This window comes from Colias philodice, chromosome 26 (genome assembly GCF_061535455.1).
Source record: "Colias philodice isolate Cphi_HAF_F1 chromosome 26, ilColPhil1 Martin Lab GWU primary, whole genome shotgun sequence".
Classification (NCBI taxonomy): Eukaryota; Metazoa; Arthropoda; class Insecta; order Lepidoptera; family Pieridae; genus Colias; species Colias philodice.
Window position 1 is genome coordinate 7,757,848 of NC_143111.1, and position 12,919 is coordinate 7,770,766.

At 40.7% G+C, this 12,919-nt stretch overlaps 1 protein-coding gene across 1 annotated transcript in view; it reads right to left on the minus strand.

Annotated features, from left to right (window-relative positions):
• Positions 1–12,919, minus strand: part of Sbf (SET domain binding factor) — a 66,998-nt gene that overhangs the window by 2,153 nt on the left and 51,926 nt on the right. The window contains exons 23-39 of the mRNA XM_089711412.1: positions 12,174–12,339; positions 11,748–11,879; positions 11,008–11,116; positions 10,133–10,278; positions 9,617–9,771; positions 8,922–9,135; positions 8,005–8,140; positions 7,371–7,553; positions 6,788–6,955; positions 5,810–5,962; positions 5,246–5,391; positions 4,683–4,830; positions 3,961–4,155; positions 3,375–3,504; positions 2,229–2,355; positions 1,548–1,627; positions 307–389 (exon numbers count right to left, since the gene is read on the minus strand). Coding sequence (XP_089567538.1) covers positions 307–389; positions 1,548–1,627; positions 2,229–2,355; positions 3,375–3,504; positions 3,961–4,155; positions 4,683–4,830; positions 5,246–5,391; positions 5,810–5,962; positions 6,788–6,955; positions 7,371–7,553; positions 8,005–8,140; positions 8,922–9,135; positions 9,617–9,771; positions 10,133–10,278; positions 11,008–11,116; positions 11,748–11,879; positions 12,174–12,339 — 2,471 coding nt within the window. The remainder of the gene's footprint in view (positions 1–306; positions 390–1,547; positions 1,628–2,228; positions 2,356–3,374; positions 3,505–3,960; positions 4,156–4,682; positions 4,831–5,245; positions 5,392–5,809; positions 5,963–6,787; positions 6,956–7,370; positions 7,554–8,004; positions 8,141–8,921; positions 9,136–9,616; positions 9,772–10,132; positions 10,279–11,007; positions 11,117–11,747; positions 11,880–12,173; positions 12,340–12,919) is intronic.

The window sequence follows — 12,919 nt, forward strand, 5'->3', positions numbered from 1 at the left end:
TTGAATTACTCATATTTTACATCCCATATCAGTTACCTTAATATCATCTCATCAATACCTCTTAGGGCCTTTTTTTCAATCCTTGGTTAAAACTTATTCATCGAATAACGTATTAAACTACCATTTCAAAAATGTATTCTAATTGTCCGTATATGACAGTTTACAGGTGACGTTTTATGTTCGTGTAATACTTTATTGGACGGATAAATTTTAACCAAGGATTGAAAAATCGGCCCTTAATATCATCAATACCTCAGTGGGTAAATAGGTATATCCGTAAATATATATTTTAGTATAAACACTTACATCGAAGAAAGATCGATCGTCACACTTCTTGGGCGGCGCAGGACCCGCCGCCGCCGGCGATACCACTATTACTTCCGCCAAGTCTGAAAAATTAATAATTGAGATCTTAGATTAAGGATTGGTCTCCGCGCGCGCGCTACGACTAGATACCGCCCCACCTAAAAACAATAGCTCTGTGAGTGCGGCAACTCATTTCTGTAGTGTGTGTTAGGCAATTTGTAAAGACGCTAGTGTGTGTGAAGAATTGGGCTGCCAGCTACATAAATTTTACCTCATAAATGGGAAATCTGCCATCTTGGAAAGAAGTTTGAAAAATATATTTTTTCATCCTGACCTGGCCGGGAATCGAATCCATGAACGATTTGAGTCGCATGACTCAAATCCACTTACGACGCTACTATACTATAGTCACAAAGGTTGATTAAAAGTAAAAAAGCGGAAATAAAAAAAATAACATACTAAATGAGTCAGTTAAACATGGTTAAACAGAAATAAATTATTGTTATTATACTTACTCTTTTATATATGTATTAGTAATAGTATTGAAAAAAAAAGTTCAAATTATTGCTAAAAGATTTCCTCAACCACGTGTATTTTTTTGGATATGCAATACGGCAACACTGAATGGCGTCGTATTTTCGTAGAAAAAAATTTCGAAGTAAAGGAGAAATTTCGAATAATACGATACTTAGTGATGGTACGTGATCCCAATGTCTTTCTTATTTTTTGTTGTATTATTTTTCAATAGTTTTATGGAACAAATAGGCATTTTACTTCAGATTTTGTTCAAAATCTTTATAAACTATCGGTTCGCCCTCTCCACACAATGCTTGTGACACGACTGGCTTGGGTACGCCGAATTCGGCGTACTTTTAGTTGCCGCATTTTTCAAGTACGCCGGCGGCATCTAGTCGTAGCGCGCGCGCGGAGACCAATCCTTAATCTAAGAATTGAGATATAATCTCTTTACTCATCCAATTATATGATATTTACATTAGTTCATATATTTAATGGCAATTAAATCTATACTAATATTATAAAGCTGACGAGTTTGTTTGAACGCGCTATTCTCAGCAACTACTGGTCTGATTTGAAAAATTCATTCGGCATTAGATAGCCCATTTATCAAGGAAGGCTATAGGCTATATATCATCTCGCTAAGACCAACAGGAGCGGAGCACTGTGGGTAAAACCGCGGTGCTCAGCTAGTTTTTTATACGTCTACACATATAGGGACTTACCAATAAAACCTTTACAGTGAGAATCCTCCATTGCATCGTAGTACCGCAGTTGATGTTTTATTGAGTCCAAAACAAACCATCTGTAATATTTACGAAATTTCTATATTTAGTACAATACTAAAGAAACAGTTTTCTATAAATATATGTTAGGAAATAGTTATGAGCCTAGAGAGTGACAGATAGGCTACTATTTAGCGTGGTGAAACATATCATTCACACAGAAATTTCTTTTGTGCAGGCGAAAAGCTTTTAGGTAATTGACGACTGAAAAGATAGATATACTATAGAGCATTATGCGTCAGGATATACAGGGTGACTGGTAAGACATCAGATGCATTTTGACAGGAGCTTCTTCTCATGAAACTGAACAACTTTTGTTCTACAACTTTGCTGAATTCGTAGAAAAAAATTTGGACTTTGTATTGAAATCGGTCAGCTGATTAGCGAAGTTTCCTTACAAAGTCCAATTTTTTTTTACGAATTCAGCAAAGTTGTAGAACAAAAGTTGTTCAATTTCATGAGTAGAAGCTCCTGTCTAAATTCGTCTAACGTTTTACCTTTAACCCGGTATATAGTATACGTAGACCCTCCAGCTGGCTGTGTCCCTGCCGTGAGAACATATATGGAATGATGACAATTATACGTATTAAACTAGTAGTTTTTCAGTATATCTTCACAAACCTCTGCTTCCATCCCTTGAGTAAAGCTCCTCGTTTGTACAGGTGTCCCTCGTGCGTGCGGTTCTCTGCCACATTGGATGAGAACTGCTCGTAGTATTGTTGCGAGCTTGACTGGAGGGTCGCTACACCTAAGAATAAATACGGGTTATTATAAAATATGGATTAAATACAAACCGGGTCTAAAAAAAATTATCACTAAGTCTTATTACAGAACATGTTTTAACCGCTAAACCATGTTTTAACAAGGACATTAGATAAGGACAAATTTAAACTTCTGTACTAAAGTTACAATATCAGTTTAGTAATGTTTTTTGTCAGAAAAAATCCGATGGAACGACACTTTTTGCTACCTTATAGCGCGTTGCGATGCGGGGGCTAGACGGGTAAAATTTAGGCGAGAAGTTGTCACACTTTTAGCTATAGTTGTGCGTGCGCGTGTTTCTCTGTCTGTCTCTCTCTCTCTAATACAAAGTACCTAAGCCAGAAATTTTAGCAACTTTGTTCCATTCGGGTGTCCCTTGACACCTCTTAATAATTATAATCTGTACTAGCTTTCCGCCTGCGGCTTCGCCCGCGTTTTCAAAGAAAAACCCGCATAGTTCCCGTTCCCGTGGGATTTCCGGGATAAAACCTATCCCTTGTCTCAAGTTGGATCGAACTGCACATGGTGTGCGAATTTTATTATAATCGGTTAAGTGGTTTAGGAGTCCATTGAGGACAAACATTGTGACACGAGATTTATATATGTTAATATTTTAGCAATAGTTCTGTTAAATTGACAATAATAATGATTACATCACTATCCCACATGACGACAATCTTGTTAAGGCCGATTCAGATAAACGGCTCAAATATCTGGATCTTGCGCATGAGGTTGTCGAGATGTGGGGCGGTGTCTCTGCCGAGATAATCCCCATAGTTGTGTCCACCAATGGGCTGGTTCCTACCTCCTTAAAACAATATTTAAGGTGGTTGGATTTACCGGTGAAGCCCATGACAGTGGGGATACAGCGGGCAGTCCTGCTGGACAACGCTCGGATAGGCCGTAGGTTCCTCACTCAGTCGCCCTAGGCTCCGGCCGTCTGGCCACTCAGCCGGAGTCGTTCACAACACAGATACTTGCCCCTCCAGTACGATTACAACTCACTATTAGCGGGCGGCAGGTTGTTGTCGCGGTCGGGCTGCGGCGGCGCCTTGTACTTGGTGCAGGGCAGCGCGAACCCGTCCGCGCACCGCTCGTGGCACGCCGCGCCGCAGTCCACGCACCGCACGCCCGTCTGCACACACAGACATACATACATACAGACATACAGGTATATTATTGTGTCAGTGTTGTTCTTTTGACGTGATAACGTTTTTAAAATCGTTTAAGTCGGGTGACATGTTCAGAAACTTGTGTCACACCAAAACCTCACGAGCGCGATCGCAGGTATAACGAGAAAGAGACGGACCGATCTCCCGTCTCATCTCGAGCGCTGCCACTGCATTATGTTATCACGTAAACATCTCGATCGTAAGCCTACTTTACAAACAACCAATTTTTTTTATTTTATTTTATTTGTATAAGAACATAACAGTCATACATGATTTAATATAATAAAGTCTTATAATCTCTTTCTATTGGCTCGTGCTTCGTGCTGCTTCTCCCGCTGCTTTTCATTCGCTTTTTTTTCGCTCATAGTTTGTGTTGGCTCTCCGACTGGTATATCTCAACCCTATATCTACTGGTATACCTCGAGCGGCCCCCACAGCAGGTCCTGGCAGTGGTCGCAGCGCGCGGGCGCGGCGGCGGCGGCGGGCGCCCAGCGGTGCTGCGGCGCGGCCGGAGCCGCCGCCAGCCGCCCGCGCACCAGCACCTCCAGCGTGCCGCGCCGGTGCGCCGCTGCCGTCGCGCGCCGCACTGCGCCCGCGCACACCGAACCGCCTCTCTGCAATACCAACACATACACACGTCAGTAATAGTGAATAACAACAAACAACAAATACAAAAAAATAACACGCAAACCTGCGCACACGCACGCACGCAGACACGCAAATAAATAAACTCAAACTTAAACATTTATTTATTCAATTAGACTTCTTATGGAAGCACTTTTGAAACGTCATTACATATTTTAAAATTTACCACGCACGATACGCACGCATACTCACACACAGAAACGTACGCATAAAGTAAGCGTGTATGTATGAATGCGGGCACACAGACAAACTCCCACGCACACAGATGCGTACAACACATACGCAGATAAACACACGCGCACTTATACACACACAATAACGTATACAAGCACGCATTCACGCACGCATACGATAGATGTATGTACGCAAAAAGAACGTGCACACTTTAATATTCAATTGAATGTTACGTAAAAATATTTTGTAATATGAAAAAAATATAAATATAGTACTATCCCACTCGTTGACCCAAACAAACCGCCATTAAAATATCTCGCACCTGCAGCTCCAGCGTGTTGGGCAGCTCCAGCTGGTCCCAGCGCACGCGCCACTTCTGCGGCAGGTGGCCCAGCTCCAGCTCCAGCTGCCGCAGCCGCTCCAGCAGCCCGCCGAACGCGTCCGGCATGCAGCGCGACACTGACTCGTATCTGTTGTATACACAGCTTATATAAGTGTCAAAGATTATGAAATTGTTTTATACAGACGTGACACTCCTATTCACTCATACATACAGTCTGGAAATTTTCAATTTGCAGCACATTAATGTGATTCATGCACACAGTTGCGCGGGTACGCAAGTTACGACTGTGTAGTATCGATGATTAATACGAAATATGCTAGCCATTTGTGTGGATTTTTAAAGATACTTTTTGAAAAAGAAACTTACATTAATAGAGATAATATGTGTAATTTCACATAAAAGTACCTTGTCCAAGTGTATAAAATTTATATTGTAATTTCAAACTCAAAGTTGCATAAAACACTTTTGAATTATGCTATATTAAAATGATGCCAAAAAAAACATTTTACTAATCCTGCCATACTTTGCAATAGCTATCTCACCCGGCAGTAACCAGTCGCCTGTGGGGCTTCGGCTCGGGCTCCGCCGGCCACAGGTCGGGCTCGTAGGGCGCCCCGTGCGATAGCTCCTCGCTCACGTAGTACTCCCACACTTCGAGACGCGACACTGAACAGACGGGCCGGAGGACCTGTAATGGACAAAATATTGTTTTTTTTTTTTTTAATTTTCAGGGATAAGGTGAAAAAAATCGTCTATCATTCTTAAATCATGACATAAATCTACCTTATTTTTAGCAGTTTCTTGCTTTAAGCAATAATAATAAGCTGCTAATAGCAGGTATGTGAGTGCAAAATATAAATTTCCATATAAGTACCCTCAATTTCTTTCATTAAAAGTAAGATCACAATAATTAAAGAAAACATTCACACCTATCAATTATTAAGAAAAAAAACGCCCTGTATCTACGACCACGTAAAGAACCAAATATCACGTATAAAATCTACTTCTTACGTTAGCAAAATTTCACGTATTAAATCCTGATAATCATCTTTCTAAACACCCCGTATACATAAACTTTCCTATCCCCCGTTACCATAGCAACGTACCGGGTTATCCAAATCGGGCGCGTACAGCAGATTGAAGAATATCGGCGAACGCTGATGCAATCTTTCCGCGTATTCAAACACGCCGAGCCCTCCTCGAGTTTCCTCCTCGCATCCGCCCTCCGTGCACCCGCTAGTGGAGTCCATCATCTGCGACTAACATATTAGAAAACGATTAGTTTTAGTTTAGAAAACATTTAGTGATATTAGAAATAGCGCCATCTGGCTTATAAATATTATGGACAAGATTATGGAAGGTTTCAAAGTTTTCTGATATGTTCCAGACTAATCTGACAGTTAAAATTACAAATAAAGTAAAAATCTACATCAATAAGTATAAAATACATGATCAAAAGTATTAACAACGCCATCTAGCTTATATTAAGGATAAGATTAAGGCAGATTTCAAATTTTCCGGACAAAAAATATACAGTGTGTCCGGACATGACATACCGATATTTGAAGGGGCTATTCTCCAGGTATTTTTATCACTGGCTAAAAACTACCTACCTCACCCCCCTCAAAATGGCAAACCTATCAATTCGGATAGTGAATTTATGAAAATTGTAATAACTTCGAAAGTGAGTGTCACAAAATACTAAATTTGGTTTTATTTGAACAATAACAAGTTATTCTAGGGACCACTAAACAAATTTAATTGATAAGACTGATGAAACATACTTTAAAAAATTCGAAAACCATTTTGAGGGGGTGAGGTAGGGGACTGTAGAGGGGTTGAATTGTCGATAAAAATACCTGGAGAATAGCCCCTTCAAATATCGGTATGTCATGTCCGGACACACTGTATAGTTTCCATCAAAAAGTGTCAAAAATCAAGTATAAGTCTAAAAAAATACTGTCCTGAGTATATTTTTCAGAAAGAATTTTGCAAGTTTTTTATAGTGACTCATTATGAAACAGACCTTATGGACTATAAATAAAACGCTGTGCCAAATAATTTTGGCAATGTATTATACTTACCAGTCTACCAGCATCCGGTCTCCTCTCATCTGGAGCCAAGCCCAATTCTGCTCTTTGTGCTTCATTATCGAACAGGAACGTTCGGAACCGACACGACACGCTATGGTACGCGATAAAGCGTAGGTAGTAGTCGTTGAACTCGAACGCGAGCGGAAATTGTTTTTGGAGCTGGAATTCGGAAAAATTGTAGTTTTAGCTTGGAAAGATGGTGGTGCTGAATAAAGTGTATTTATTATTAAAGATGGTAAAACAGTCACATTAAAAAAAAACATAGAAAACATTCTTTTTACTTTTTTATTGAAGAATAAGCAATAAGAGCAAAATGTAGTGTGCCAACTTTTTTTAGCTTTATTATATTCATTATTTTGTATTTTATTTATCTTTAGTATTATTTTGTCCTAGCATTCATTTTATAATTTCCTCATTGTTTCCTTTATATGATGACTGTATTGAATATGCACTGAATATAATAACCTCAAAATTTTGGTGGCTTGATGCAAAAAAATGTGGACATTACCTCACATTACTAAAAGCCCAAGAGTTTTAAAAATTACAGTCCCAATAATACTTAAACAATAAATACCTGATGAACAGCGTCCAGGAACATCAGGAAGGTCGGTGTGAAGCCTTGCTGCGGAGTTGCAGCTATATTTAATCTCTGTTGGAACTTATGACCGAGCGCTAACCATTCCTTTTCAACTAGGATACGGAATCCGTCTAGTGTCCTATAATAGGGGTCTAGGCAGATTTGAGCTAGGGACGATATCTGTAAAGTTAGATAAATTATAAATGTCAATACCAAAACTTTGTATAACAAAGTCTATATAAATATAAACAGATGAAAATTTTAAGATATGAAATAAGATTGAAACAGAATTAAAAAAAAGACGTCGAATTTAGAATCTCGTTAGTTTGGAAACGTCAGTTAAAAACAAAATAAACACACACAAAAAAATCTAAACTTCGATTTAATGATGTGAGTTAAAATAAATTTATCTGAAAAGGCAATTTTTGTAGTGGAACTTCTTTAGGTGCGTTTAGAGTAAAATTTCAAGGTCATAGCAATATCGTCACGTCATGGAGTAAGACGACGACTTTGGTATCTTTGAATCTTGCCAAAAAAGTTTTACTTCTGACATGTGTGCTCGGCACACAAGCTCTTTTTTAATAAATTCTGATTTACGTCTTAAACTATTAAACGGGTCCAATGAACCCACCTGCGCGCACACATCCCAGCCATCTTCAAGCGAGATGAGCACAGAAGACCCCTGCACGTCCAGCAGGTCCAGCACTGCACCCGACAATTGCATGATCTGCCGCAGCTGCCACAGCCATCCGGACTCTTCTATTAACCTGTAAGAGGAAAATTTAGTCCTTCGAGCCGGATTTTAGTCAAAGAATGAATGAAATTGTCTGGGAATATTTTTGAAAGGCTGTTGATTTTTGCTTACAAGTTTTTCAAATGAAAATTTTACTTTTATACGTTTGTAATTTGATAGCCGATTGTTGAAGTGGAAGTGGTAAGTTTAATTAAAATTAATTAAGCATTTTATAGAGTTTTTTCTTGAAGCATACTCGTGCGTAGCTGTCGTATTATATTGTAACCACAGCAAGTTGGTTTCTGCGCACACAAACATGTAGCTACGGGACTGTTAACACACACACACACACACACACTGACCGGTGGAAGGGCGGCTCCTCTGTGGGCGCGGGCGGGGCGGGCGGCGCGGAGGGCGCGGCGGCCCGCAGCAGCTTCTTGAAGGCGTGCTTGGTGGCGCGCGCGTCGGGGTACTCCGCCGGCACCGGCTCCACGCACACACACACACACTCACCGGTGGAAGGGCGGCTCCTCTGTGGGCGCGGGCGGGGCGGGCGGCGCGGAGGGCGCGGCGGCCCGCAGCAGCTTCTTGAAGGCGTGCTTGGTGGCGCGCGCGTCGGGGTACTCCGCCGGCACCGGCTCCACGCACACACACACACACTCACCGGTGGAAGGGCGGCTCCTCTGTGGGCGCGGGCGGGGCGGGCGGCGCGGAGGGCGCGGCGGCCCGCAGCAGCTTCTTGAAGGCGTGCTTGGTGGCGCGCGCGTCGGGGTACTCCGCCGGCACCGGCTCCACGCACACACACACACACTCACCGGTGGAAGGGCGGCTCCTCTGTGGGCGCGGGCGGGGCGGGCGGCGCGGAGGGCGCGGCGGCCCGCAGCAGCTTCTTGAAGGCGTGCTTGGTGGCGCGCGCGTCGGGGTACTCCGCCGGCACCGGCTCCACGCCCGCCGGCCAGCCCGCGCCCGCGCCCTTCTCCGTCACCACGTACAGCGCCGCGCGACGCACGCCGCCACCCTCGCCTGATGCTGCAATACGTCACACGTTACATAATAAAAACATTCCATTCTAACATTCGTTTGGATTTATCTGAAATCCTGCTCGATAGACTTATCCTATGTTTAACCCGTTGGTCCTTCAAGCCGGATATTATAACAGTAACAAAATGCTGGAAACGAACATCAAATGAAGCGTTTTTGTTTAAGTGAACCGTTTCGAACGTTTTGTAAGGAGTTTCGCGCCTATTCGTAATCTGTTTATTGTGGTTATTGTATCCGGCTCGAAGGATCAACGAGTATAATGTAATGTATGTTATATTTTTCCGTCTGGAAGGACCAATTGATCCTTCGAGCTGCGAAAGTTTAAAATTCGAAAATTCCTAATTATACATTTTTTTTAAACACACTTAATGTTAAAATATGAAGAAATAATTAAAAATAGTCCCACAACATCACTTTTTAAAAGAAATTTAGCTAAATAAATCAATGTGTGAGTGTGATTTTAACTAACCTGAGTCAATTTCAGCAGTAGACAGCCTCTGCCTTGGTGCGTACAGTTCTAAATGCGAGGCCTGTCTCCTGTCCTTCAACGAGCCCCACCTTCCGAAGTGTCTACCACCAGTGGCAGTATTACCACCCTTGCCACCACTGTTCCTACCTAGCACTCTGTAATTGTAAAAAAAATCAGTTTATGATCAATATTTAGTAGTAATTAAAATGACTATCTAGTAAAAAAGAGAAGCGAACTTTTTACGTCTATAAGTTACGTATATTTTTCTGAAGTGTGAAGTATTCTGTCTTCAAAGAAAAATAAGGTGGCTAGAAACTAATACCCACTGATAAGACAAGACTGTAAACAAGACAAAACTGCAGCAATAAATCGATATTTAATTTAAAATATCGATACCACAAACTACTAAAATGTACCATTTTATGAAAGGACGTCGTTTATATCGCGCCTAAATAATGAATTTTTCTTATTTTTTTTTCCTTAAAGATAACAAAAATCTAGTAATATTTCTCTCACCCCAAAGTCCCCGCAGCTTTCGTCAACAGCGGCGTATGATGCTGATCCTCGCAACACAACAGCAGCGAGTCGAGGCTGAGGCTCGAGTCCTCGAGCTCGCCTCGCGACGCCGGCGTCAGACTGACTAGAGTTGACAAAAATCTCTCCTACACACACAGTGTTAGTCTTAAAACAAAGTCTTATTTTATGGAAAGAAGTGGTTTTGGGGCAAAAGAAGTCGATCGACTTGTCATAAAAAAAAATTCTGCACGAAAAATTTAATTTATAAATTACTAGCGACCCGCCCCGGCTTCGCACGGGTGCAATGGCGGCCGGCCGGTTCCGCCACAAACGCTACGTCCCGCAATTTTTAAAACTGTAATATCTTCGAAAATATTTACTTAAATCATACGGTGTAAAGGGATAGATAGATCATAGATCATCATAGATCTATATTAAATAAACAATGTATTCAAGGTATTTAATTGGTTAAGGATTAATGCTGTATTGGTTAAAATCGCTTCGAAAATTATCCATTATTTGTCGTAAAAACTAAATGACAAAAAAAAGTTATTGTGGGTTACCCATAAGAGATAGACATATACCATCACGGACTTTTCTGTAGACCTTTTCAATGTGTACAATACTTAGTACATTATTTTGATAAAACTCGTAGGGTTCAAGGAAAGCGACTTTGTTTTATACTATGTAGTGATGATAACGAAAGCAATCATATTAAAAAAAAGTACCAAAATAATAATTCATCACATCTTTACAGTATTATAATATCGTTAATCAAAATCGCGTGAGATAACGTCAAAGCAAACAACAAGCTTTATAGGGATATCATTTTAAAAAAATACAATGAACATTGTGTTTATTGATTACAAAATTACCTGTTCCAAACTAGAAGTAGATTCAGTGCCAGCTTGTGCAGGCGCGGGCGTCTGATGGCTGCTCGCCTTCAGCATTCCGATCACACCCTTGTGGTGGGATGCCGCTGACCTGCAAATAATGACATTATATGTACGATTAAGTACCTAATCGTACAGACAATACAAGTTCCCGGAATACAATCCGTCGATTTTGCACCTTTCATTATAAATGTATTAATTATTTTACCACACATTAAGTTAGTTCGCAGTCGGATTCCGTACCGGGCGGAGCTCCATCCTAGATCATCTCATTTCATCCCATCAGTGAATTAATAATAAATATATCTCAATTTATTTCAATCTCATTTCTTATATTTATCCCATTACAATATAATTATACGATTTTAGGAACATTTAACTGCATGAATTTTAATTTGTTGATAAGTACTTCTATTAGAATTTGTAGAATGTTGATACAGAAGTAATTCTGCAAGTTTTGGTAAACTGTTGCAACAAAAGTAATTCTGCAAGTTTTGGTAAACTGTTGTAACAAAAGTAATTCTGCAAGTTTTGGTACACTGTTGTAACAAAAGTAATTCTGCAAGTATTGATAAACTGTTGTAACAAAAATAGTTCTGCAAGTATTGGTAAACTGTTTTTATAAAAGTAGTTCTGTAATGGTAAATTTTTGTAACCAAAGTAGCTGTACAATTATCAAAACGATTTTGTTACAGAAGCAATTCCACAAATATTCCCAGTACCTGGCCAATAATGCCCTAGTTCTAGGATGCCTCCAGGTAAGTATAGGCAATCGGTTCTGTCGGTACCCACGCGCAGCCCGCCGCAGCGACTCGTCTGATATCGCTTCCGGCACCGCAACCACTGCTGGGTAACTAGAATTGGAGACAATTACATTAGCATTAGCGACAAAAGATCCATACAATCAGCAACAATAACGTCCTGAGCAAAAGCCCACCCAAAGTGGAGTTTTAATGCTTTGTAAATTCAACTTTAATGCATGCGAATACGGTTGAATTTATTTTGGTGTATATGTCAGAGCAGGGACAGGTGGGCCACTTGATGTTAAGTGGTCACCACCGGCCCATAAACAGGCGTGTTACAGGAGCTTTACTGGCGTTTTGGAGACAAATACGCTCTTTACCATTAATTCAAGACTTTATATGTACCTGCGGCACAGCGTGTACACCGCGTTGGCGTGCGCGAGGCGGAAGGGCGCGGCGGCGAGGCCGAGGCGCGCCCAGTCCCGTGCGTACGCTCGCTCGCGTACTCGCTCTAACGTGCGAGCTGCTGGCGCTTCTGCACTCTCACTGCTGCCCAGCTCTAGCTCCTCCACTGTACAATAGACAAGCTGAGTTAACAACAAGATAAATATTGTCCGAAGCAAAACTCTGCCTACGCGTACATTAGGCAGAGTTTTCTAAATAGCGTTACAATAGAGTTTGAACATAAACAGTGTTATTACAAAAAAGATGTTAAACAATGTCTAAACACATGTTTAGTTAAACAGCATTTAGAGCTTTAAACTCTGTCTAAAGAGGTGTCTAACTTTCTCTATTACAAAACAGTGTTTATCTTTTGATTAGCTAAAACATCCTTAGGCAGCCAAATGTTATTTTAAAATAGCAACACTTCAAAACTTTCGTTCAAATGTCTGCAGTTCATTCCATAACATTCCTTTTTAAGTAAATCAGTTACGTGATCCTATGCAGAAAAATATGTTTAAATCGTTTAAATAGTCTTATTATATATTTGGATAGTGTATTATGCTTGTATTCTGCGAATATTTGTAATATTTTATTGAATATGCTGTTATAAATAAGTTTTGGAACAATGAAAATTATGTAACAATTAACAAACAACAGTTCGAAGAAATGGAACATGCTTGTTGATCTATAGTTTGACCGCAAGCATC